Source organism: Colius striatus, chromosome 6 (genome assembly GCF_028858725.1).
Source record: "Colius striatus isolate bColStr4 chromosome 6, bColStr4.1.hap1, whole genome shotgun sequence".
NCBI classification, from domain to species: Eukaryota; Metazoa; Chordata; class Aves; order Coliiformes; family Coliidae; genus Colius; species Colius striatus.
In genome coordinates this window covers 23,261,228-23,284,450 of record NC_084764.1, presented here as the reverse complement: position 1 = coordinate 23,284,450, position 23,223 = coordinate 23,261,228, and the positions used below count along the sequence as shown (strand labels likewise).

The 23,223-nt window shown below is 44.0% G+C and overlaps 1 protein-coding gene across 1 annotated transcript in view; it reads left to right on the top strand.

Annotated features, from left to right (window-relative positions):
* Window positions 1-23,223, top strand: part of RIN3 (Ras and Rab interactor 3) — a 74,863-nt gene that overhangs the window by 9,319 nt on the left and 42,321 nt on the right. Inside the window, exons 2-3 of the mRNA XM_061997763.1 lie at window positions 10,998-11,184; window positions 14,716-14,830. Of these exons, the coding sequence (XP_061853747.1) occupies window positions 10,998-11,184; window positions 14,716-14,830 (302 nt within the window). The remainder of the gene's footprint in view (window positions 1-10,997; window positions 11,185-14,715; window positions 14,831-23,223) is intronic.

Below are 23,223 nucleotides of genomic sequence, written 5' to 3'. Positions count from 1 at the left end.
AAATGACAGCCTGGGACCTGGCCCAACCTTTCATCCTGTCTGCCAAGGATTTTTCTCTCTTCTCTACCTCTCTCCCATTTTTCCCCCTTGAGTTCGCCACACGGAATTTGTCACTCCTGATACCCCCCACAAAAACAGAAATCAGGCAAAGCTCAGAGCTTCTCCTGATGATTCAGCAGACAGGAAAGAGCTTGACTTTAGATGACTTTCCCTTCTGTCCAGAGGGCAAATATGTAACACAGGACATTTTGGTATCATTCTGTACTGCAGTTCCATTCTAAGACTTTTTAAGGATTAGAAGTTAGTTACGTTTAGACTGGATCTCATTAGTAACCTTTCTAGCCAAAACAGAAAGCGACAGACTATGTTATCCTCCCATCAAGATTGGATCCTCTGGGCTGGGAAACCAAAATGCAGCCTGTGATAGGGATGGATGGTAGCCATTGGCCCCTTGGATTGGCATTCTGGCATCTCCCTTTGCTACTAGACCTCTTAGTTATCTAGGTCTAGCATGGATTCATCTTGCCTAAATTTAGGTGTTTAATTGTCATGTCCTGTTTAGGAATCTGTGCACCCATGAGGATCTCTGGTCTTGCCAAAGAAGATGCAGCTCTAAGGAATAATGGAGTGACTGGTGCCAGTGGGCTGAATCCAAGTCAGATATTTGTTCATGCCTAACTGAGCTGAACAGGGAGCCAGGACAGAGAGCTATGTCCAGCACAAACCTTCTTCCACTGTTTGGCCCCCTGAGTCAGATTGCTTCGGGTCAAACAAGCAATGGCAGCCTGGAGCTGGGGTTGAATGCAGTGCTGATGTTTTGGGGAAGGCATGACCAAGGCAGCCGTGTTATCGAATGTCTTGAACTGCTGTGAATCCACAGGCTTTGGCTCGTGATTTATTTACATTGTAGCCCTGGTGACCAAGTGACCATAAATACTCTTAAATGAACAGGCTTAAGGATCCTTTAGCTGGGACTGTGGGAGCTGACAGACTTGCCTTGCTGCTTGGCAGGTTTTATAGTCACATGCTGAGCTCCCAGCCACCACAGGGACATTTCAGCAGTTTCCAGCCCTGCTCCATTAACCAGTCCTTTGGCCTCTGGCAGTCCCACTAACCAAGGATGATGAGGACCATGCCTACCCAGAGGCAGGTCACTCAACGTAGCTCAGCAAACTAGAGCACCTCATCCTTGTGACAGGGGACCATGCCCTTTTAACACCCTTCCCTAGACCTGAAACAGATCAACAGGCCTTTTCCTTCTTCCTCTCCTTCACCTAGGAAGGCATATCTCTAGCCTTTCCTCAGTGTGAATGTAGGCAGGGATCCTATCAGATCATAAAGCAAGAAATAGACACACTTCTCCAACGCCTAATCAAAATTAAACATGAGTATGAAATTGCTGCAGTAAGTCTTAAGGATAGACAAGGTACAGTTTCACAGATTTAGATTTTTAATTTTTTTTGTTGTTTTTTATTAATATTACCATGTGTTGAAATGCATTCACATTGACATTGGAAGGAACTCTTACCCAAAATATTAATATTTGTGTGTAAGTCTGCAGATCAGTGACTGAGTGACTGGTTTGAAGACCCTTTTTGTAGTGCCTTAATGAGAGGAGGGACCCTGAAGGCCTGTGCCCTGCTCCATGAGATATCCAGGATGGAAGTTTGATAGAATTTGCTTCCCTTGGCAAAATGGCCATTTCTAGTTGTAAATGGTGACTGATAAAAGTTTGCTAATATTTCTTAGAAGAGGGGAAGACTGCTCAGCTTTGTGCAAGCCTGTGTGGTTAGAGCTTCATTATCTTGTGTCTCCTGCATATACACTAAATTCACTCACAAGGTGAAGAAAGCCTTTGGTTTTTATAACTAAGCTGGTGTTTCTTTGCTTGGAGTTTTGGCTCTGACACATCATGCAGCATCAAATAATTTTTAATGCATAGAGTTTGAAACAGAACGGCTTTATTTAAGAAAAGCTACAATATGTTCTCAATGAAGTTTGAATTCAGCAATTTCTCCCTCCGCTTTATTTTCCGTTTCCCTTTCCCCTCTTTGTTAAGCGAGTACAATATAGAAAAGCGTTCCCCCAGCATTTGTCTTCCTTCCTGACCAGCTGAGCTGGGAAAGGGCAAAACATCTGTCAGTAGCCCTGACCCTGCTCTCAGCAGAGGTTGCCTGTGTGCTTTCAGCACATCCGTCGTTGTTCAGAGGCAAGGAACGAGCCCATGGGCCTGCTGACCAGCTGGGGGCTCTGCCGGGCCCTCCTCCACACTACCGCCCCAGCCCAAGCCAGGCCTGCGCCTTCCTCCTCTCCTTGCGGCTTTTCAAGCAGTTCCTCTTCTTCCAAGCATTTGCTTCTGGTTCCTGCACTTCACAAGCCCTACTCCAGAAAGCAGAGTTACCCAGCAAACACTTCCGCAGCTTTTTGTTACGGAAAAGGTGCTTTCTTTGTCTCCTCTGACCTTGCCAGAAGTGACTCCTGGCTAGGCCTGCCTTTCAGAAGCTGGCTGCTTTGCAGTGAAAGGGCCTCACAGAAGTATAAATTATCCTTTGTTGCCTGCACACAAAGAAAAATCCTCAGTTTTGCTGATATACTGACATTCCTAAGAGAATTATTTGGGTTTGAAACAAGCAAAGTACAAACGACCTGAAAGTGTCTGATTAGGAGGCAGAAGCCCTTATCTTTAACACAGCAACTGTCTGTTGTTAGTAAGGGAGTAAGCCAATAAAACTTGAAAATTGGTTTTGACTTGCGAATGTATGTTTTGACTAAGTAAAAAGAGAAGAACAGCTGATATTTTGAGACAGATTGATGAATGCAAAATATGTATGTATGTGCAAGGTCACTTAAAGAGAGCAGTACAATTTGTGAGGTGAATACAGACCAGGGCATGTTGCACCAAACAGGATATAGTACTCCTGCTCCACTGTGGGACCACAGGCAGCACATACCTTCTGCACTAACTTCTTCCATAATGAATGCAGGGAACAGCCACACTGAACTTAAAAAGGGGCTTTGAAAGAGTTGACCTGGGTACTAGGAGTAGTATGAATTAGCTTGTATTTTGTTTGGGGTTTTTTTATACATATTCAGTTCTTTATAAAAGGCATACCTTTGTCTATGTAAACGGAAGGATAAACCTAATGAGCCCAGGAAATTTAGTGAAGCTAGCAACTTAATAAACATTTAGTTACACCTCTCTGCTCCTTGAGAACACTTGTACACTGAAAGATTGTTGACAAGGTTAAACAAGAAGCTTTGACAGGGGTATTGCCACTGCATCACTGTAGGCACTTACAACAAAGCTCGACTAATTTAGGAGCACGAGCAGCAATTCCAGAGGAGCTGCGAGCTGGCCTCTAAAAACTGAGATGGGTACCTGTGCAATGGGAGCTCTCTCTGAGTGACTACAGCAGAAACCCAAGCAGGTAATGCAATATGCTGCAGTTGGGCAGTTTACAGGAAACGCTGCACGCACTTCTCCACTCCTGAGTGGAGACTTGGCGCTGCTGCTCATGCCATTAGAGAAAGATCTTTAGTCTTCAGGTTCACACTGTCATGAGTGTCAGTGGCTACATGTTCCTCCCAACATCAGTAGCTCCCATCCAGCAAGGCTTCTTCAGAGCTGACCTGACTCCTGACCTTTGAACAGGGGCAAGATTTGTCTCGTTTCAAAATCCAGATAAGCTGAGATCATGTCCTTTGTCTGCATGATGACAGTAATGAGGAAAAATACATTTGTTACTTTAAACCTGGTCATGGCAGCAGAGCTTAGCACAAGCTAAGTTATTCTGCCAGCAAACTCTGTGTTTTTGCATAAAGCCTAATCCTGCTGATCAGCTAACGTACTTAAAGCTGCCTCAGCTGTCCTTGCTGTACTGTGCAGGCAGCAGCATAAGCCCACACAAATACTTCAGTGTGATGCTGGTCTATAAGACCTTCAAACTGAGCCCTGAACCATACAAGACAGCAATCTGGTGTCATATGTGAGCAGAAAACTGTCTGTAGCCACTTATTGCTTGATAGATTGATAAACAAGCTAGTCTTCCACCTGCTCAAGTGGCCATTACGCTCTTTACCCCAGGGATTGTAATAGCACTTGCTCCCTTTTGTGATTTCCTCTGCTGTTTATGTGACTGGGTAGGTGAGGGCTCAGTGAGCTGGTGAGTGGTTCAAGGCCAGATGAGCTGTCACACACCTTATCCCTCTATGACCATCCATGGAGCTCCCAAGCAGGGTGATGACTTGCTCCACTTCACCAAACATATGTGTAGGGTCCAGCTGAGGAGAGGTGGATGTGTGCAGGCTGTGTGTGCAAACCCTTGCTAGCCTGCACAGAGGTGGACAGTTTGGAAATCCCTGGCAGGTACAGAAAAGTGAGCCTTACAGAAGCGAGCCTGCAATTGCAGGGTGCAAAACTTCACTGCTGAAACTGAGGATACCTGTAACAGAAAGGGGTGTAGGTGAGGAACAAAGGGGTTTTCTGGGCTAGAGGTGTTGGGATATTTAGGAGACCCTTGGCTTGCCTTGCTTTTTGGCAACTGGAAGAGCTGCTGCCTTGGCTATTAAGCATAGTACTTTCCAGGCTGAGCGGGAAGGCCTGGGCATGCAGAGCTTCAGCTGTAGATCAAAGACCAAACAGATGAGGGGTGGACATAAAAGTCAAGTGGAAAGAAGGAGAGCAGTGAACAAGAGGAAGTGCTCTGTCAACCACTGGTTGTCTGCAGACCACAGTTTCAGAAGCACAGCTTCCTGAGCACTGCATTTGTCACCAAGGTGGACCAGCAATGTGAGCATTCTGCAAGGTAGGAAGGACTGATGGACAGGCCTGCCTCATGTGGCACACTGAGCCTGTCATGTTACTTCCATTTTTTCTGTACATCTGAGAACTTTACAATGCAGGAAGCACCCACAGTTTGCTTAACACCCTATGTTTTTTCCCTTTCTTTTTGCCTACCAAATAACAAGAAACTTGGGTTTTATTTCTGACTAAAGCATGGCAATAAGCTGGGTATGATCTCTGAAGACCTTGAGAACTTCCTTCTCTTTCTGGTTTTGGGGTTTTTTTATTATTTTTTTAATGTCTTTTAGTTTGATTTTTTTCATGTCTATTAGTTTGATTTTTTTGTCAGATCTCTTGGCTCTGTTATGAAAAAACATTTAGCAAAGCCTGAATTTTCTGTGAAGCAGTGTTAGCATTTGGTGAACAAAGTTAGCTGTTGTGCTATGGGTTTTTCCATGTCACTTTGCTGCCTTCCCATCTTCCCCATACTCTGTTTTATGATGATACGAAGTTTACAGAGGACAGAGCTCTCTCTTTAGGCTAGCTTGGGTGCAGTGCCTCAGTTCCACCACCTGTGGAAGAAATGATAATCCAGCAAGGTGATCCAAACCAGGTCCAGAAAGTAAATGAATCCTTCTACTCCATCTTGGTTTTAGTTTGATCTGATCAAGTGAGCAAAGATGGGCTTTTTTATGAGAATAACAAGAAAGTATCAAGAAATGACCACAACTAAAATGGAAGCAAAACTAAACTTGCTGTCCTCTAGCTGAGGTACTGCATAACTTCCCTCCCATGAACTGAAAGTAACAGCACATGAATTCAGGTCTGTCTGAACAGAAACTTTTAATGAGTCTATCTAGTCAGAAGTGATATCAAATCAAGGAAAGCATAGGTAGCTATGTATATAGCAAGGTTCTAACTGATGAAGTTTTGCTGCACTTCTTTTGCTGCTATCCATGTAACTCTGATTATTCCTTCTCCAGTGTGCTGGATTCAGAACTTCACACTCTTTTCAGATGGAAGGTGGTTATGAAAAAAAGAGATAGAGAGATCTGCCTTTATCACCAGATAAGGTGATAGAGCCAGATAAGTCACAGAGCCTTGCAGCTGAGTCCAGTTGGGTTGGTTGTGACACAGGGTGTAAAACAGGGCTGTGAGTTTTCTGTCGGTCTTTTAATCTCAGTACCATCATGTGACTCATCTCCATGAAGTCTCATGCTCCCAGCTCTTTCCTTTAGCCACAGAAGTTACCAGCATTGTCCATCTGCTCCCACGGAGCCCAGCGTGTCAGCTTCTTTTCCTCCTACTTCATGTGTTCCTTGCAAATGATGTTGCTGTGCTTGAAGGGATTCCACATGTGAGCTCTAGACACCAGCTGGTTTGTCCTGAACAGTATCCCTTCAGGTACCAAGTGGCTTTGGTCCAAAAAATTGCTCTTACCCTGGCATATGGTGTTTATGGCCCCTTGTGCATGGTTGTCCCCTAGAGCCAAACCAGCTGGTACATGTTTTAAGACTGTGGTGCCCACTTTGCTATAAATTTAAATGTTCCAGAGTATCTCTTTCCTTGAGGACAGCACAGAAAACTCTTGCTCTTGCTCTCTCTTCTAGTATTCAAGGAGAGAAATAAAAACAATAAATCATAATAATAAAAGCCTAGCTTCTAATTCTTACACCTGATCTCTTAAAATGATGCTAAGGCACTTAGTCTTCTCAGTGCACTACAGAGCGTTTGGCTTCCTATTTAAGATTCAGATTTAATACCACCTGATACATCTTCCCAGATCTGTCTGGTGACAGACAGAAGCTACAAATGTACAGGAGTGAAGAAATAATCTGCCAGCCCCTGTTGCTGTTGTATGCAATTCCCGCGTCTTAGCTGCCTCAGGGAAGTTCAGAGTGACCAGGCCTGTATAGCACAGCCAGGAAATCCTTAGTGTCAGTAAGTTTGTGGCAATATTTCTAAAGTCTCTTGCAAAGGTATGTCTAGGCCTGCACCTGCATGAAATTCGGTAGATTATACCTCCTGGCAGTTCTGATGATTTCTGGGAATTCAGCTGGCAAGTGTGGCTCCTGATTTCTAAAGCAGTGAGTCATGGTGTTGTTATTACTCCAGCACTGTGCAATAATTCAAATCACCACTGTCATCATTATTACTTAACAAGCAATCTGACACCTTCTGCCAAACTGGACACCGGTGTGAATGTAACCACTGTGCAGTTAATTAACCTGTGTTTCCAGTCAGTGTGCAACACAGAGCTCTCTGCATCCCAACTGAGTTCAATTTAGGAGAGTGGCTGCAGGATTTAAAAGTACTTTTCAGTAATAACTCAAAAACAACCTCCTGCAAAAAAGCAAAGCAGGCAGCTCTAAGGCCAGCTTTTCAGCTTCATGTCAACCCTAACAAAAATGAGCCCCTGCCTGTTATCTTTGACTTTTGTAGGACTCTGGGAGAAGAAGGAGGGAGTTGCATGTTATTCTGAAAACTGTGAGCTTAGAAATCATGTGATGCATGAATTCTGAGTGAGTGAAATGGCAAAGACCAGCTGCTCACCACAGTGGCCCCACAAATCCCTTCAGCTGGCAGCACAGCAAGAACTCGGGAGCTGCCTGGGCTCCCTCCTCTCGGTGCTACTGCAGAGGCAGATTTAATTGCTGGATTAAGCACTCCCACAGCCCAGCATCTGGATCTGTGTGACAGCTGTGCCCAGGAAAGAAGTCAAGCATCTGTGCCATAACTGCGTCAACTGGTGTGTCATGGGTCACAGCATTACAGCTGGAAAAGTTCTGGTAGGTCATTCACTCCCATTTCTTAGCTAGCACAGGATTTAACTCAAAGCAGTATTTGCTACTGCACTAAGCATGATATTTAAGAGATTTAGGCAATGCAATTCTCTTCCCCTTTCTTGGGAACTTATCTATCATCTGTTATAACTCACTACAGGGAAATGTCTGGCCCAACATTCACCTGTTTTAATATGAGCCCCTTAGTGACTCTTCTTGCCTTTCCTTTTTATCAAAGCCTCGCCTTGCACTGAGCTGTCCTTTCCTCCCTCTGTTCATTCTGAGCTGTTCTGGTTTTTGAGGAAAGGATATTCCAAACCAGGGCTCTTATCTTTGAGGGCTCAAAAGGCTGATCTGCTAAAAAGCCTCATCCACTGCTTTTAGTTATCTGCAGTGAAAGACCACACACTCTCAAATCAAGAGATGTTTCTATTAAGACAATTTTCTTTTTATCTTGGATGTCTTAAGTTTGGAATGATTTTGTGGTTTTCATCCATTCTCCAAAACTTAGACAATGGGCCCTACGTGCAGCCACATGCACTAGAAGGGCAGTTCTGTTATGTTCTTTTCACTAGTTTGTTGTTGTTGCCAAAATCACACTGCTGTGATCAGGGCTCTGTCCAGGCGACGTGCCTGTTAGAGGGAGAAGCGGGCCAAGTGCCTCCACCTGCTTCCAGACATCCATGCTGGTGTCACTACCTGCCTGGTGCTCACCATGTCCCTCCTGCTTTGTATTACTTCCTTATCTTTGTTTATATCCCTCATTTCCCTCCAGGCTGTGGGATTTCTCAGCATCATTCCCTTGCTGGCTATTTTCTTTTTGCCTTACGTAGTTAATAGGTAATGAAGTTCAGCATCACGGATATCACCTCCTGGTGCCCCAGCAAGGAATTACCAGCATTGGTCTCCTTTTGATCTAGGTTCCACACATCATTGGCAAGATCAGATTCATGCTTGTGGGACTAATTTGGGGAGTAGCATTTGGTAACGGTATTATGGAACATTTCATTATAACTCACCTTTCTTTTCCTTCAGCTCATTACTTCTTTGCTGTTACCAAGTATGACTGTTGGCATCCACACACATTTTCCCCTCACATGGTTACCAGGCATTTCTTTTGGTTTCCGCTGTAAAGAAAGCAATGGAGAAATGAATCAGGTTAACTTCCAAAAGCTGTCCTCCACTGTTTTACTCTGTATGTTCAAGTGATACTGATTAAAATCATATGCCGTTGCATCTGAAATAAATTTTCTCACCTGAGTGACAAGCTGAGCTTTCATCAGAAGTGAAGGCAGAGTGTTTCCCCTACTTCTGTTTGCCATTTTAAGCACATTGTTACTATCTTGGCTGTCTCAAAAATAGATTGATTAAAATCAAGGTTCTGTGGAATCAGCAACTGGGATCACAGAGTAAATATGTATTTTCTAAGGAAGGTCTCTCTGTAGGATTGCAAACAAAAAAACTACTGAAAAAGACATCTCACTTTTGGTTTGCGGATTTGAAAGGCTATTTATATAAAAAAATAACTTCTGGGTTAAGCATGCTGTGTTAAGTTAGGTCTTTGAAGGGGTCTTCTTTTGGTAGCATCAGTCTAACCTTATTTAAAATGTACTGCTTTAAGGTCTGTAGCTTTAAAAATAAAAGGAAAAAAGACTGGAAATTCAGACCAAATCAGGAGTGAGAGTCCTCCTCTTTTAGGCTCTGACTTCTAAGCACCAAAGCTGGTGCAGAAAAATGTATTTCGTGGATGTTCTCCTACATTGTCTTTACTTTTACTATTAATTAATCGAATTAATGACAAGAGCCTGTCCATGAGTCTGTAGCCTTATCCAGCACAGCTCTTATGACCAGACCTTTCAGCACAAGTATTTCCACTGCCTGCAATGCTAAGCACATATATAAATACTTGTTGAATCAGCACCGTAGGTAGAGACCAGCCTTTAATACCAGTCTGCCATTAGACTGCAGGAACTAAAAATAAAAAGGATTAGTTCTTTATGTCAGTGATCAGAACAGCAATCTAAAGGAGAGTGTGTCCCAGATCTTTAATGTTCTCAACAGCATAACTTCAGTATTGTTACGTCTTGTAGAGCCGAGAATAAGCTCTGAGACATAAGGTGCTCCTGGGTATTGCTAACGTGTGGTGCTGCAGTGTGTCTCCTCTCTTGTCACTCAGCGTCTCCCATATGTCTTTTTGGAGCTTCCAATTACGTCTTCAGGACTGGACAAAACAACAAATATGTCTGAGAAAAAAGAGGGAAATCAGATCTTCACTTCCTCACTCCTGAAAGTCTCTCTGGTGTTTTTCCACATTTGCTGTGCTGTCTCCCATTGCCCTCCCTCGGCACTGGGAAAGGGTCTGTGTCTTTTGAGTCTCCTGCAGCACTTACTGTGTTGTGCTGAACAACCTAGCGCTGTTAGCAGGGCTGTACCCTCAATTATTCTCCAGCTGCAGATCAGTCTTTGGGAATCAGCAAAGATACCTCTTCTGCATTGGATAACTTGCTGCTGAAGGCATCCTTACACAGCCTTCTCCTATACTCCTTCCTCCCCATCAGCAGCCACGGCGGCTCCCTGGGTGCAGGGGCGGAGAAACATCCACTTCTGCAAACCCCACACCAGAAGAGACCCATCACTAGAGATGGGGAGTGCTTGCTGTTATTTTTAGACAGTGAGATGTCTTAATCTGTCTTTTTGCAGACTACATCATCTGGGCAGGGAGGGTGGTGGCCACAACATGAGAGTGCTGATGGTGCCCCTGGCTACTGCTGTCAGGTTTGCTCTGAGAGGCTCTGAGAGTGGGGTGAGATACAGCATCAGTGTCCAACATGGCTCCAGCATGACTGAAGAACTGCTGGCAGTGACATGGCCACAGTGTGAAGTGAAGACTTCCTGTCCCCTGCACACCTCAGACAGACACTATGGCTCGGTCTGTGCATATTTCCTGCTGCTGGTGAGGTCTGCGGCCCCTTTCTTCTGATGCAGCCCTCTTTCTGAAGCCATGAAACATTGCTCTGACTCTTCAGGTGGAGGATGGGGTCCAGGGGCAGGCATGCTCTGTTCCCTGCAGCACTGGTTGCCTCTCTGCATCTCTTACCTCTGTCTCTGGGTACCTGTGCTCAGGCAACATAGATGGATGAACTGAAACAAGCAGACCTCAGCGCAAAGCACCCTGCAAGCCTGAGACCTGAAACCCAGGTTTGCATCATTAGCACGAGGCTGCAGACAGGACAGGGCATATCTGTCTGTTGAGACCTGTGCACCCAGTTTGCCTCTGTCACAACAAGGTGGTCTGATGCCCCTCGAGGAACTCTTCTGTTAAGTACTTCTGAGTGTGCCTGTGCATTTGTGTTTACAATCCTTACCCCCACCCCCTCCCAAGTTTTCCATTTGCAGTTCTGCTTAAAAGAGACTGCCTTTCTGTGTTTCAGCCCAATCAGAGACACCAGCAAAGAGGGAAAAGAAACAGATCTCTGTCAGGCCACTGCCCTGCAACATTGCCTCCTGCTTCCAGGGATCAGCATCCTTGATAAACTCATCAAGACCTGTCCCGTCTGGCTTCAGCTGAACATGAACCATGAAAGGGCCGGGGCGATACTTGGCAAAGAAACTGCAGGGGTAAGTCCAAAGTGGTTTTGATTCAGACAGACGCATTTCCTGTCCTTGGTGGAGCTGATTAGGAGACTGGTGCCTTTTTTCATGAGGAAGCAAAATTACTTAGCAGACTAAACTCTCTGTTTCCATTACATTTAATGCTTTAACCACTCAACAAATATAATGGCTTTGGGGAGGAAGATCTTGCCTCTGGTTTTATTTACTTAGCATGTAGATTCAGGGAGATACCTTCTCATTCACATTTATACCCACAAATGTGTTGCCTGTCCTAATTTGGAGCAATAGAAAAATAATCACTGAATAAAAGACCCTTAAATTCTGGGAGCTGCTAGGTGTCATTTTTATGGCACTCATCGGTAACTGGTACCCATAAGCTGAGTGTTAGAAAATGGCAGATTCATGCAAAGCTTGGAGCTTGCTTAAGAACAACAGCTCTGTAGTCAAGGGACTTCCCCATTCCTGTAGTCTCAGGGGTGAGGCATGGCAAGGAATAGGTGTCCTAGTCAGGTCTGGGGAGGGCAGGTGCAAATAACCTGAGATGATGCCAGAGAAAAGGGGAATTCACTCACTTCTGTTCTGAGGAGGTTTGGAGCTGTGCCTTGGCTGAGTCAGTCTATTGCAGAGCTGGCACAGACAAGTGACAACCTCCAGTAGGACTCACTTGACCAACTTGGACTGTGCAGCACAACTCACCCTGAATCAGACTTCTCAATTAATTGGACAAATTATTCTCTTTGATTTTCTGCACTTACTGTAAACGGGAGACCTGAGTGACTGTTTCTGATGTGGCTGTGCATGGCCATGAGCCATCCTGGTCATCAGCCACTCCCCACACACAGGGCCATTCCACCTCGGAATGGCTTTGGGGATAACCCTTACCTCTGTTCCTCCTGCTCACACTGTTCTTAGGCATGGTCTTCAGCTGCAGCTTGAAGCAGGCAGAAGAGCTGATGCATCAGAGGTGTCCCAGGGCAAGAGCAGGCTTTCCTGTCTACTCTGAGCCCACATGAAGCCCAAGCAGTGCTGCACCTTTCCCACTCCCAGTGAAAATGGTTTGTGTACCGGTCCTGACCCAGGCCCTAGGGTTAGGTACCCACCTAGGTTAGATACCCACCTCCCTCTCATCTGAACAGCCACAGTCCAATTTTAGACTTTGGAGCTGTGGCAGCTAGTTGTGCCTATCAGGGAAAGAGAAGTGGTTCATTTCCAGGTCTCACTTCTCTCATCACTTCCTCATCTCAGGTGAAGCACTTGCTCAGTGGAGTGTGAGATAGTGCCATTTCAGATCCAGGGCTGCCCTAGTCTCTTGAGGTGGTTAGAGGGACCGTGCTGTCACACGGATGGTAGGACCTGCGAGAGCCTCTATGGCTTTTTCCTTCCTGCAGATAGTAGAAGGTGAGGGCTGCCCTACACTAGAAATAGGCCAATTTCAGGCATCCACCTGTTTGCCATGAGTTTATTTGGATTTTCTCTGCACTGCTGGTGGACCTGAGCTCATGAGGCTCAATTCTTATGAACGGCAGAGGCTATTCTTATGAATGTGCAAGGTTGTGAAGCTACCCCAAAGCTGTGTGTTTAGCATGGGTGCTTCAAAGTGATAGAAGATGCCTTTATGACTGGGACTGTCATAAAGAAAGGTCCTGGCTTCTAGACAAGCTTTTTTTAATTTATTTTTTTTTTAATTCCTGTGTCCAAAAAGATTAATATTCTCTTGATAGATTTCCACTGCAACCACTAGGCCGTTTCCCTAAGTGCAACATCCACTCGTCTCTTAAACACCTCCAGGGACGGTGGCTCCCGCACCTCCCTGGGCAGCCCATTCCAATGCCTGACAACCCTGTCACTAAAGAAATTCCTCCAAAATTCCTCCTAGTTCACTTTTTAGTAAAATACCTTGAATCCTGCCAAAACCTGCTATCAAAGAACAGATAGAGATGAACATTTCAAGGTGTAAGCTAAAAATATCCTTGATGATGAGCATTAGTTAGACACACAGGGGCTTACACAACGAAAAGAATGAGATACGTTTCTCTTTTTTCTTCTTTTCTTTTCCTTTGAATTTCTGTCTTTTTTCTTTGTTTCTTTTTTCTTTCTATTTTCTTTTCCCCTTTCTTCTTTTTTCTTTTTTCTTTCATTTCACTGGTCCCATTGCTGTGAGCCAATGGCTACAGTGGTTCCACTGGTTCCAGTTAAAGACTCAGGCCTCTTAGCAATGTGCATGAGAAGCTGATGGGAGGGAGTACAGAAGGCTGAGACAGAACATTCTCAGTGGTATCCAGTGAAAAGATGAGTTTCAGTGAACATCAGTTGAAACATGGAAAATTCTGTTTCAATATTAAAAAGAGCTTTTTCACTCTAAGGTTGATGGAATGTTAGAACACGTTTCCCAAGAGGCTGCAAAACCTCCATCCCTGGAGATAATAAAATCCCAACAAGACACAATCCTGACTGATTTGCTATAGTCAATCTGTCTTTGAGCACGGGTGTTGGATTAGATGGTCTCTAGGGTTCCTTTCAACCACATCTGCTCTGTGAGTTTGGGACCAGTCAATACACTTGAAGTCAGTGTTGCCATCCAGAGAGATCTCAGACAAGCTGTGGGGACAGGATCAGCAGGAACCTTATGAAATTCAGCAAGGACAAAAGCACTGCCTTTAGGAAGGCAGACCCCCAGCAGTGATACAGGCTGGCTGGGCAGCTCTGTCTGAAAGGCCCTGTGAGGGACAGGGGGAGAGGCAACTTGGGGTGACTACACAGCAGCCCTCTGGTACCTACAGGGAGCTCATGGAGAAGATGGAGCCAGGCTCTGCTCAGCACTGCATGGTGGGAGGATGAGTAATAGGGGTACATTGAAACCAGGGCAGCTCAAACTGGGTACCGGGGAAACGCATTCTCCTTTGAAGGACAGTAAGTGGTGGGACAGGTTGCCTGGAGAGGCTGTGCAGTCTCCACCCTTTAGAGGTTCTCCAGACCTGTCTGGATAAAGCCTTGAGCAACTTGGTGTGGCCTCATGGATGAGAGAGCCCTCCTGGAGTCCCTGTCAGCCTTGAATGACATTCTGGTTCCATAAAAACACTGCATCATGAGATACTCTGACCACCAGAATATCTTATATACCACTTGTGGACACTTGAATCCTTTCACATACAAGTGGCTTCCTTGCTTTAGACCCAGACTGGAACATTCTAGGGTGAATTGTTTGTGATTTAGGGCTCTTATGTGAGGAACATCACTTGGCAAATTGTGAGTGCAGCTTTATGCTCTTCAGTTAGTGAAATGGTTTGCCTCAGGCTTAAGTGGGACATCAGCAATGCATAGAAATTTTACTGGTTTCTTCACAGGTCTGAATTTCACTCAGATGAAATGTCCCTTTATTCATTATTTTTGTCCTGTAAAGTTCAACCAAGTGGAACGAAGCTAAAATAAGATCATTTAAAGGTGTACTGATAAAAAACTTAATTGCCAGTGACCTAAAATGAAGTTCAGAAGTTCACATAATGTAGCTAAAAGCTCATTTCCTTTCTATTTTTTCAGATATTCTTGGTTAGGAAAGAAGGTAACGTTAAAAACATGGTCCTTGCAGTCCGCCTGCCAGCGCAGAACCAGGGCCCTGGGGTGCTGGAGTACAACATTAAAGAGGAGAAATCCAGTAAGTTCTTCACATTTTTGGGGTCTTACTCTAATTATTGTCCTGAATCCTCTTGTGATCACCAGTATTTCTGTCCTCTGACTTGCAACGAGCGGGTTTCTTTTGTGATCAGCAGCAGATCTTACTTTTACAGTGTAGTTTGGTTAATATTTCCTGAAGCTGCTTTACCTCAGCTCCCCTGTGGTTCTGCACCTTGTGTTATCATTTACAGACTCACCACAGAAAAATAAATCACCCCACAGATGAGCAGGCCAGTGTTTTTGTCAAGCAAGAGGAGCTGCCTTTTACTGAGTGGAAGTCCTGAGCAAAGCACAAGGGATTGACAGCCTAAGCCTTGTTAACTCACTATCTCTATTTTTGCCACTGAATTTGAGACCCACCAGACATCTGACATCTGTTACATTCCCTTTTCATGTACCTCATACAGTTATACTGAACAACCAGTTATTCCTAAACTGACTGTTTGCAACACCTCACTGTTTCTGGGAAGCAGCTGGGGCTTGGGGCTGGGGGTACTAGTGCAGTTCCTGATGGGGCAGCCAAGTCTGCTGTCAGTAAGCAGAACTGAACACAGTTCAGACAGCTACATCTGACACAGCCCTTGCTGTAAAGGGACATGTAAGGCACAGGATTTCCACTTTCCAAGAAATATTAGTAAACACAAGAATTTTAGGAAAGTCTCAGAAAAACACACTTGAAAGAATACATCAAAATAACTTCACACTATTTCTTTACATGAGCACATCCAGATCCTCTGCCACTGAGCTCTGCCCCAAAGCCAACTTCCTGGGCTATATATTTTACTGTCTGATAGAACACTTGTGTTTCCATTGTTCAATGTCGCAGCTTCTTTCTTATTCTGCAACAGTTGCTCAGATTCATTTTTTCCTTCTCATATATTTCTTTGCATACCTCTGCATCTTAAACAGACTTTAAAGCCAGAGGGACAAGCGAATCTCTCAATCTTCTCCAATCTCAGGTGCAGCCCACAGTCTGTCACAGCGCTGTTCCTGTACAGAGCACGGCTGCTTGTCTGGCTGCTGCCTGTCTGGCTACTGCCTGGCCTCAGGACAGTTTTCTCTCTCAGCTGTGCACGCAATCACAGAGATGCTGCACATGTTCAGTGCTCCTGCATGACAGCAGGAATAGCAGACCTTGTGCCACAGCTTCAGGTGTCCAGATTAACAAAGCAAGGGGCAAAGGTTCGCTACACGGTGGGCAAACTTTCTTTCTTTAGTTCTTTGAAGTTGAGCTGGGGCTTCGGTTTTGCATGATGGGGAATTGGGTTCTGATAATTCAAGTTTTCCTTTGGATAAAAGTTAAAAATTGAATCCTGCCATCTTAAAAAAATGTTATTTATAGAAACATTGCTTCTTGACTTGTGTTCTGTGCCATAAAATCTCGTTTCTTTGAGAATAGAGAAAGTAAAATGTAGTACGAAAATTTCACTGTGAGCTGGCCAAGGTAGAAAGACTTTTGGGCCGTGTTTTTCAGACTGACTTGCTTGCTATTTTTAATTTATTACTAACTTAATGCAAAGAATGTGTTCAGAGACACAGCTTCCAGGTAGGATCAAGAGTTAAATCAGTTTCCGCCACTTTCATACAAGTTGCAAAGTAAGTGGAGGAGGGCAATTAAAAACAAGCTCTGATTCAAAAAGTGGGAGAACTGCCATCACAGGTGCAGCAATCCCTGCAGCCATGAGGCTGGTGCATTCCTATGGTGGACATTCACATTATTTTTAGCTTTAGTTTTGTCAGTGTTGACCCATAGAAAGCCTCTCAGTTCACTATCCCACACCGTTTTGACAGGAACTCACTGGGCATGGAAACAGTCATTCTTTTGCTTCCTTTCTCTTTTAGGGTAAGTAGCCTGGCTTTTGAGTTTAGAGGAAACTGAGTCAATTCCTTTGAGGAAAGCCAAAGGACTATATCTGGCACGGGGGAAGATGGTAAATCTTCTGTGTCTCTAAGTAACCTAATACATTAGATTTTATTTATTGCCTCTGTGTTACTCCAGCTACTTTATAAACTTTTTTGGGAAATAAAATTCTGTATTGTGTAAATGCCTTAAAATAATTAAGACCAGAACCTGAACTTCCTTGCTAAGTGCCCTATGTCTGGAGTGCTTTAGTTTAATGAAGTGCCCTTCAGTCTTCCGTGGTATTGTGTGTCAGGGTAGGAGACCTCTGAGTTCCTTCCGTGAGTAGCTGCAGACCAGAGACCAGAAACGTTAACTTACTGTGGAATGCAAATCTGTTGAAAGTTGGGTGTTACACTTCCTGAGAGTCCGTACAGCACAGCACACTGGCTGCATGGCCCAGGGACCACTGTAGGCTGGCAGGGTTTCCAGGAATCTGAGTATTTCAGTTCAGAAAGTCCCTCTTCAGTTCTTCTGTGTTTGCTAAAAGAGGGCTTCAGGTTGCCAATGAACATCACAAACAGGGAGGTGAATCCTGATAGCTGCCTGCTCTTTGAGTCTACATGAAGTGGAACAGAACTGCCCTTCCAGTGCCCTTTAAAAGCAACATCTGTAACGCCTCCTTTCCAGACGTACTAGGGACAGAAAGCTTTGGTTTTGCAAGCTTGCTTCTTGTATTTCCTTTCTGAGTTGACACATAAGCAATGATCTGTGTAATCTGTCCCACGGAAAGCAGTTTGTCCTTTCCTGAGAGCTGACTCCTCCTAAAGGGTTTGAAGAAATGGGAACAAGTTCTTCTCCCTTGGTTCGGCTCATTAGACTCGACAGATGTGACACATTCAGATGCAAACTGAAAGCTCAATTTGCCTTAACAAATATTGTTCAGGTTTTACAGAGATCTTCCCTTCCGGTTAAAATTCAAGTTGCAACCCATGCCAACTTGCTTGGAGCTGTTTCTTGTCATTCTCACGAGGACTCAGTGCAATCTCAGCTTCAAAAGTGGCACAAAGAAGGTTGCGCTGTGCTTAGAGATGACATAATGGCTCTGCACCATCTCTACAATGTCATCCTATCCTACTTTTCAAGCCGTATCTGAGGAGGTTTTCCCCTGTATCACTGTGACAGTACAGAGGTGTTGCCCAGCCCCTGAGATCCATGTATAGATGGCCATTCAATGAAGTACAAAAAAAGTGAAACTTCATAGCATTGTACTGCCAGATCATGGTGGATTGTTGTTTTTCTTTTCCCCATATCTGATCTGCTTTGTTGATGTTTGATGACATGTTTAGGGAAGTGTAGCTTTCTGAGGGGAAGAATGGACTTAATTGCGATTTTTCTTTTAAATGGAAATCCCCAAAGAACTCACTAGGTAAGAGTGTCAAGAAATTAAACCTCTATCTATTTTGTCATAGTAGCCCTTAGATTCATAAAACAGGAAAATAAAGAGGCTGGATTTAAAAAAGTTTCTTCTGGTTCTTCATCTTTGGTTTTAAGTCCTTCAGAGACAGGAAGGCTGAAGCCTGGTTGCAGCAGCAGATATGGTGGAGACCCAAGAGCAGATACAGTGCATGGTTCATCAGAAAGTTGAGAAACCTGGCAATTTTCAAAGCCTTGGATCTCTGTGGTTCTGCTTCTTGGCCTGAAGGATCCTTTAATTCTTACTCAATACCATAGAAATCTCCCAGACATAGACTTATTACAAAATTTCTTCCATTTAGAGTTGCAGTGCTGGGAGATCCCTCTCAAGCTTTGCTGAAATCTCAACTACATTGGGCACAGTTCAGAAACTTATCTCTTACTCCTGCTTCATCCCGAAATGAATCCCTAGCCTCACATACCTCAAGAACTGAGCACCATTTCCTCAGCCGACTCCTGCCCTTGACTCTTCTCAACAAACTGGTTGGAATCTCAGGTCCTGATTCTCCTTCTCCTTTATGTGTTGGCAGTCAGAAATGTCCCACTGAGATCAGTGACATTGCAGCAGTTTTTAAAAGAAAAAAAAATCAGATGTTTGAAGTAAATGTGCATGTTTGAAGTGACATACACTGGGAGCTTGAAAGAAGTATCTGAGTATGATAGACCACTCGGTGCAGGTAGCAACAATAGATTTTGAGAATTATGGAGACACGTGCCACAGGGGTAAAGTCTATTAATAGAAAAATGCTGCAGCACCATATATTGAATGTAATGCTTCAGTTTATTTTTTCCCTGGGAAATCTTATGGATTGTAGCTTAAAATAAATTGATTTCATGAAACATATGAGTTGGCTTCTCAGGAGTCTTACTCGCATGCAAGTATCTGCAGTTGCACAAGATAAAGAAGAATGTATTATTCATATTATTAGAAATATTTCTAGAAATAACTATGGAATTGATTTGCCAAGTCAGTGCTGAACTGACCTGATGCTGCCATGGATGCTCACTCTTGTAATCATGCTCCTGCCTCCCCCATTGCTGTGGCTGGCTTTGCTTACTCAGAGGTTCATTTTCTTGAGGCTGTTCACATATTTTCATGTTGCAGAGCTGCTGTCCTTGTTCCTTGTTTAAACCATATGCATGTGGGCCAATCTGCCATGAGGCACAGCTCGATGTTCAGAAGTATCTCTTCCAATGTGCTGAGCCAAGGCTGAGTTGAGCTCCCCAAATCTATGAGTGCACAGCTGAAGGAGGGGAGGGGGTTGTAGTGAAGGTTTGTCTGTGGTGTGGTTATTTCTTTTATTACAGAAAAAATCTGTAATAAATTCTGATTTAAATTAAAACTCTGTCTGCTCTGACCCTCCTGACTTCTCTGGAGACAAACACTGAACAAGCTGAAGCATAACAGAGGTCTTGAAATAACCTTAACACAATCAAATAGGAAAGCCAAAATAAATTCTCTCCAGTTAATACAAATATGTCTAGATCAGGATTAATACCACCTTTGAAAAATGAGACACGGTGCCATTGGACAGGGTAGTTTATACTCAATTTCTGGTTTATGGACAGCAGCTGTACTTCAGGCGATATGATATGGGCTGGTGGTAGGGAACCACAATATACCTTGACAGAAAAGATATAGGCAATTACGGTGCTCAAAAGCAGTTTAAGAGCACTCAGTATTCCTGCAAAGTTGCAAGTTTGGTAGCAAGAAGGATGTTGATAAAGAGATTGAACGTCCTGCCTTGATCACCTTATTTGGCTTTTCTTAGGTTAGACTGAGCTCAGGAAGTGCTGGCTGGAGTCTGATATGAAATGCTTGAGACAGATGGAAGGGATTTACGTAAATACCACAATTCAGGTAAAATACATGGCAGCAGTTTACCTGCCTGGTTAATTGTTTTCATCAAAGGAAGTCTGTTTGCCATGAAAGTTCATGAGGACCTGACCACTTAGTATATCCACCACGCTCTGAGCTCTGCTCATCAGGACAGGAAGAAGAGTTATACCAGGCCTAGAGGCAGCAGGAAGGCAGGCCTTGCTGGGGAGTCAAAATAGCAAGTTAGAGGAGCAAAGGTGTTCCTTTGCACACTGGATCTTAGTAACAGTGAAATCAGTCAAAAAAATGAAACGATTATTTAAAGGCTAAGATTTCACAATTTCCTTTGTTGCCTTAATAATCCCATATAGGTGCAGTTACTCAGAAAGCAAGCTTGCCTCTCGAAGCCAACTTTCATTGTAGACTAATGCTATTTGCATAGGATAAAAAGAGTGTATGCTGTCTTTCTGACTGTCCTATAGCAGTAACAGATGGTAACTAAAGAACAGTAATCAGGCAGCAGCATGTGTACAGAGGGGCATTACAGTGAGATAGGGACAGACTGTTCATCTTTGCAGGCTGCAAGGCTGCTGAAAGCCCTGGTCTCTACAGTGCAGGCAGCCTGAGTTGAGCGCTGTGAGCATGCCTGGCACAATGGTTGAGCTCAGGTGCAAGGCATACAGATTCCTGTCTGTGTCCCTGCATGGGTCAGCAGGTCTGAGCATTACGTGAGGGCACTCACTGAGTGAGCACTGGGCAGGGAAGAGGGGTTAGATTGTCAAGGAACAACTCAGAAGGTACTACTTGTTGGCTCAGACACCTTCCGATACTGATAATGGACTTGCCTATTGCACTCTGGTGGCACTCTGGCCACTGTGGCCAGATACAGTCCTTTATGACAGATTTTCCTGTTATTTTGTTAACATTTCCTTTAATATGTGTTGCTGAGTCTGGATTAACAAATTCCCAGACTAAAGCTCTTGTTGCTAGCATGGCAGAGCATGGTCAGGTGGTATTTTCCCACGAGTTGCATTGAACTACTACACAAATGAGGTCATGGGGAAAAAAGCGGGGATAGTTCAGTTACTGCAGCCTACTCACAGTTTAGCTCCTCTAATGAGAGTAACCAGTTGTGCAAATGATCTTTGTGATAGAAATATTTTTGTGGAAGTGTTAGCAACTCTTGCAATAGCTTCCTCAGTTTTGCAATTCTTTTCACTAACATCCTGCCTACTGGAATTGGGAAGTAGAGTGAAGATAGAAAGAAATGTTTGGGGTTTTTTTTCCAGAATCCTGACAATTGCAGAGAAGATGTAACCTTAATGGTTTTTTTATAAGGCTCAGAAAACAGAAGAGATAACAAAAAAACCTATAGGAAGACAATTTCCCATTTTTAAACTTAATTTGAATTTAATTTATTTTGGATCCCTTTATGAACTGGAATGGAGATGGAAAATGTGGAAATCTGTGGTAGTGACTGAAGTCAGAAGCACAAAGTCTTTCAAGTCATAGCTAAAGTGAATGAACTGAAGTATATTCTGGTATTCATGATGCTGACTTCTAAGATTAAGCTATTTATTTGGGTAGCATTTGCCGATTCATGGAAATTTTTCAAGATGGGGCTGGATAAAGCCTTGAGCAGCTTGATTTGACCTCATGACTGACTCTGCTTTGAGCAGAAGTTTGGGCTAGAGACCTCTTGGGGTCCCTGCCAGCTTGAGTGATCCCATGAGAAGAACCATCCAGTGAGAATAAGTCAGGGCAGATGGCAGTTCTCAGAAAGGATGCCACAGAAAAAAAGCAGCTCCCATTCTCTAAGAACCAGGTTCTGGGACAAATGCTGCAAACATTTACAGAGGGATGGTGGTGAAAAAGGGTAATATTTCTTAGGTTAGTGTCTCACCTGTGATCGCCACCCAAACTTCCTTTCTTTAGTAGATACCTTGTATGTAGGGGAAAGAAGAGAAGGTGTTCATTCTGCTCGATGTGCATTTCCAGCTGAATTAACTCATATGAGATATCTCAGTGTAAAAAGGCCCAATAATGTCCTAAAGATGCAATTATACATCCTTTGGCACACTGCAAAGCTAAGCTTGCTGTGGGCTGAGATAGACTATCTCATGTGGAGTTAATAGCACTGCAAGGCTTCTGGTCCGTTCTTGCACAGGTGCTAAAGGGACTTTTCACTTGGAGTAGGCCAATCCAAGGAGTAAATGCAGATCCTGTCCTTCCCAAGCTGAACCTCTGGAAACAATCTCTGGCTCATCAGAGGGCAGCCAGAAGAGGCTGTCAGAAAGTACATTCAGTTACATCTGTTATCACTCTAATGGCACCATAGTACTTTTTAAAATGGTCACTTTAACCAAAATGATTGACTTCCTCAAGTGGAGACCCTGCAGCTTTCGACACCGGAAGGAAAGATTCTTCATACCGTAAACTAAGGCATGAAAAACTTGGTAGGACTATTTATAGCTCTGATTTCCTCTGAATAGGTGAGAGGCTAAACCTGACATTACAGAGTGAAAAGATCAAGTTATTTATTTTTTTTTTTTGCTACCCCATGCTGCTCTTCACCAGTAAAACAAAGAGGGGACTGCCATGGCAACTACCTCATGAACTGCCCTCGAGAACTGGCTACCAGACAGAAAGATCATTAAGTGTCTTCACCTTCAGATTTACTATAGAATATGATTTTACTAAAATATATATGTATAGAGAGAGAGAGCAAAAACATCAGTAGTCCCAGTAACTACTAGTTATGGTACTGCCTCATGAACACAAGAAGCAGGAGACAGGTTTTAGGTGAGTTCAGGCTGTAACTTTGTGCTGACACTGCTGTCACACATTATCATGAGAAGCACTCTTAACATCTCTTGTCTGGCAGCCACGAGTTTCTATACACTCATGCCTGTCTGATGCCCATCTTTCCCTCCCTCATGCTGGTTATGGCTGGGAAGGAGTTAGCAGTGCAGACGAGAAGATGTGAAATCAGGACAGTGTGGTGGGGCAGCGCTGCTTTAGAGATGCTGCCATGTGCTGCCATTACATGAAATAAAGCCTGGAAAGGAGAAGAAAGTAATAAGGGGTGGGAGGGCAGCAGTTGACTGTGGGGAGGGAGGGCATCAGACTGGAGACAGTGGTCTGGGAACAGGGTGGAGAAGGGCAGTAGGTGACTGAGGACAGGGTAATATCCTGTAGTGCTGGGTGACTGCATGAGCCTCCAAGATGCTCTGGGTAA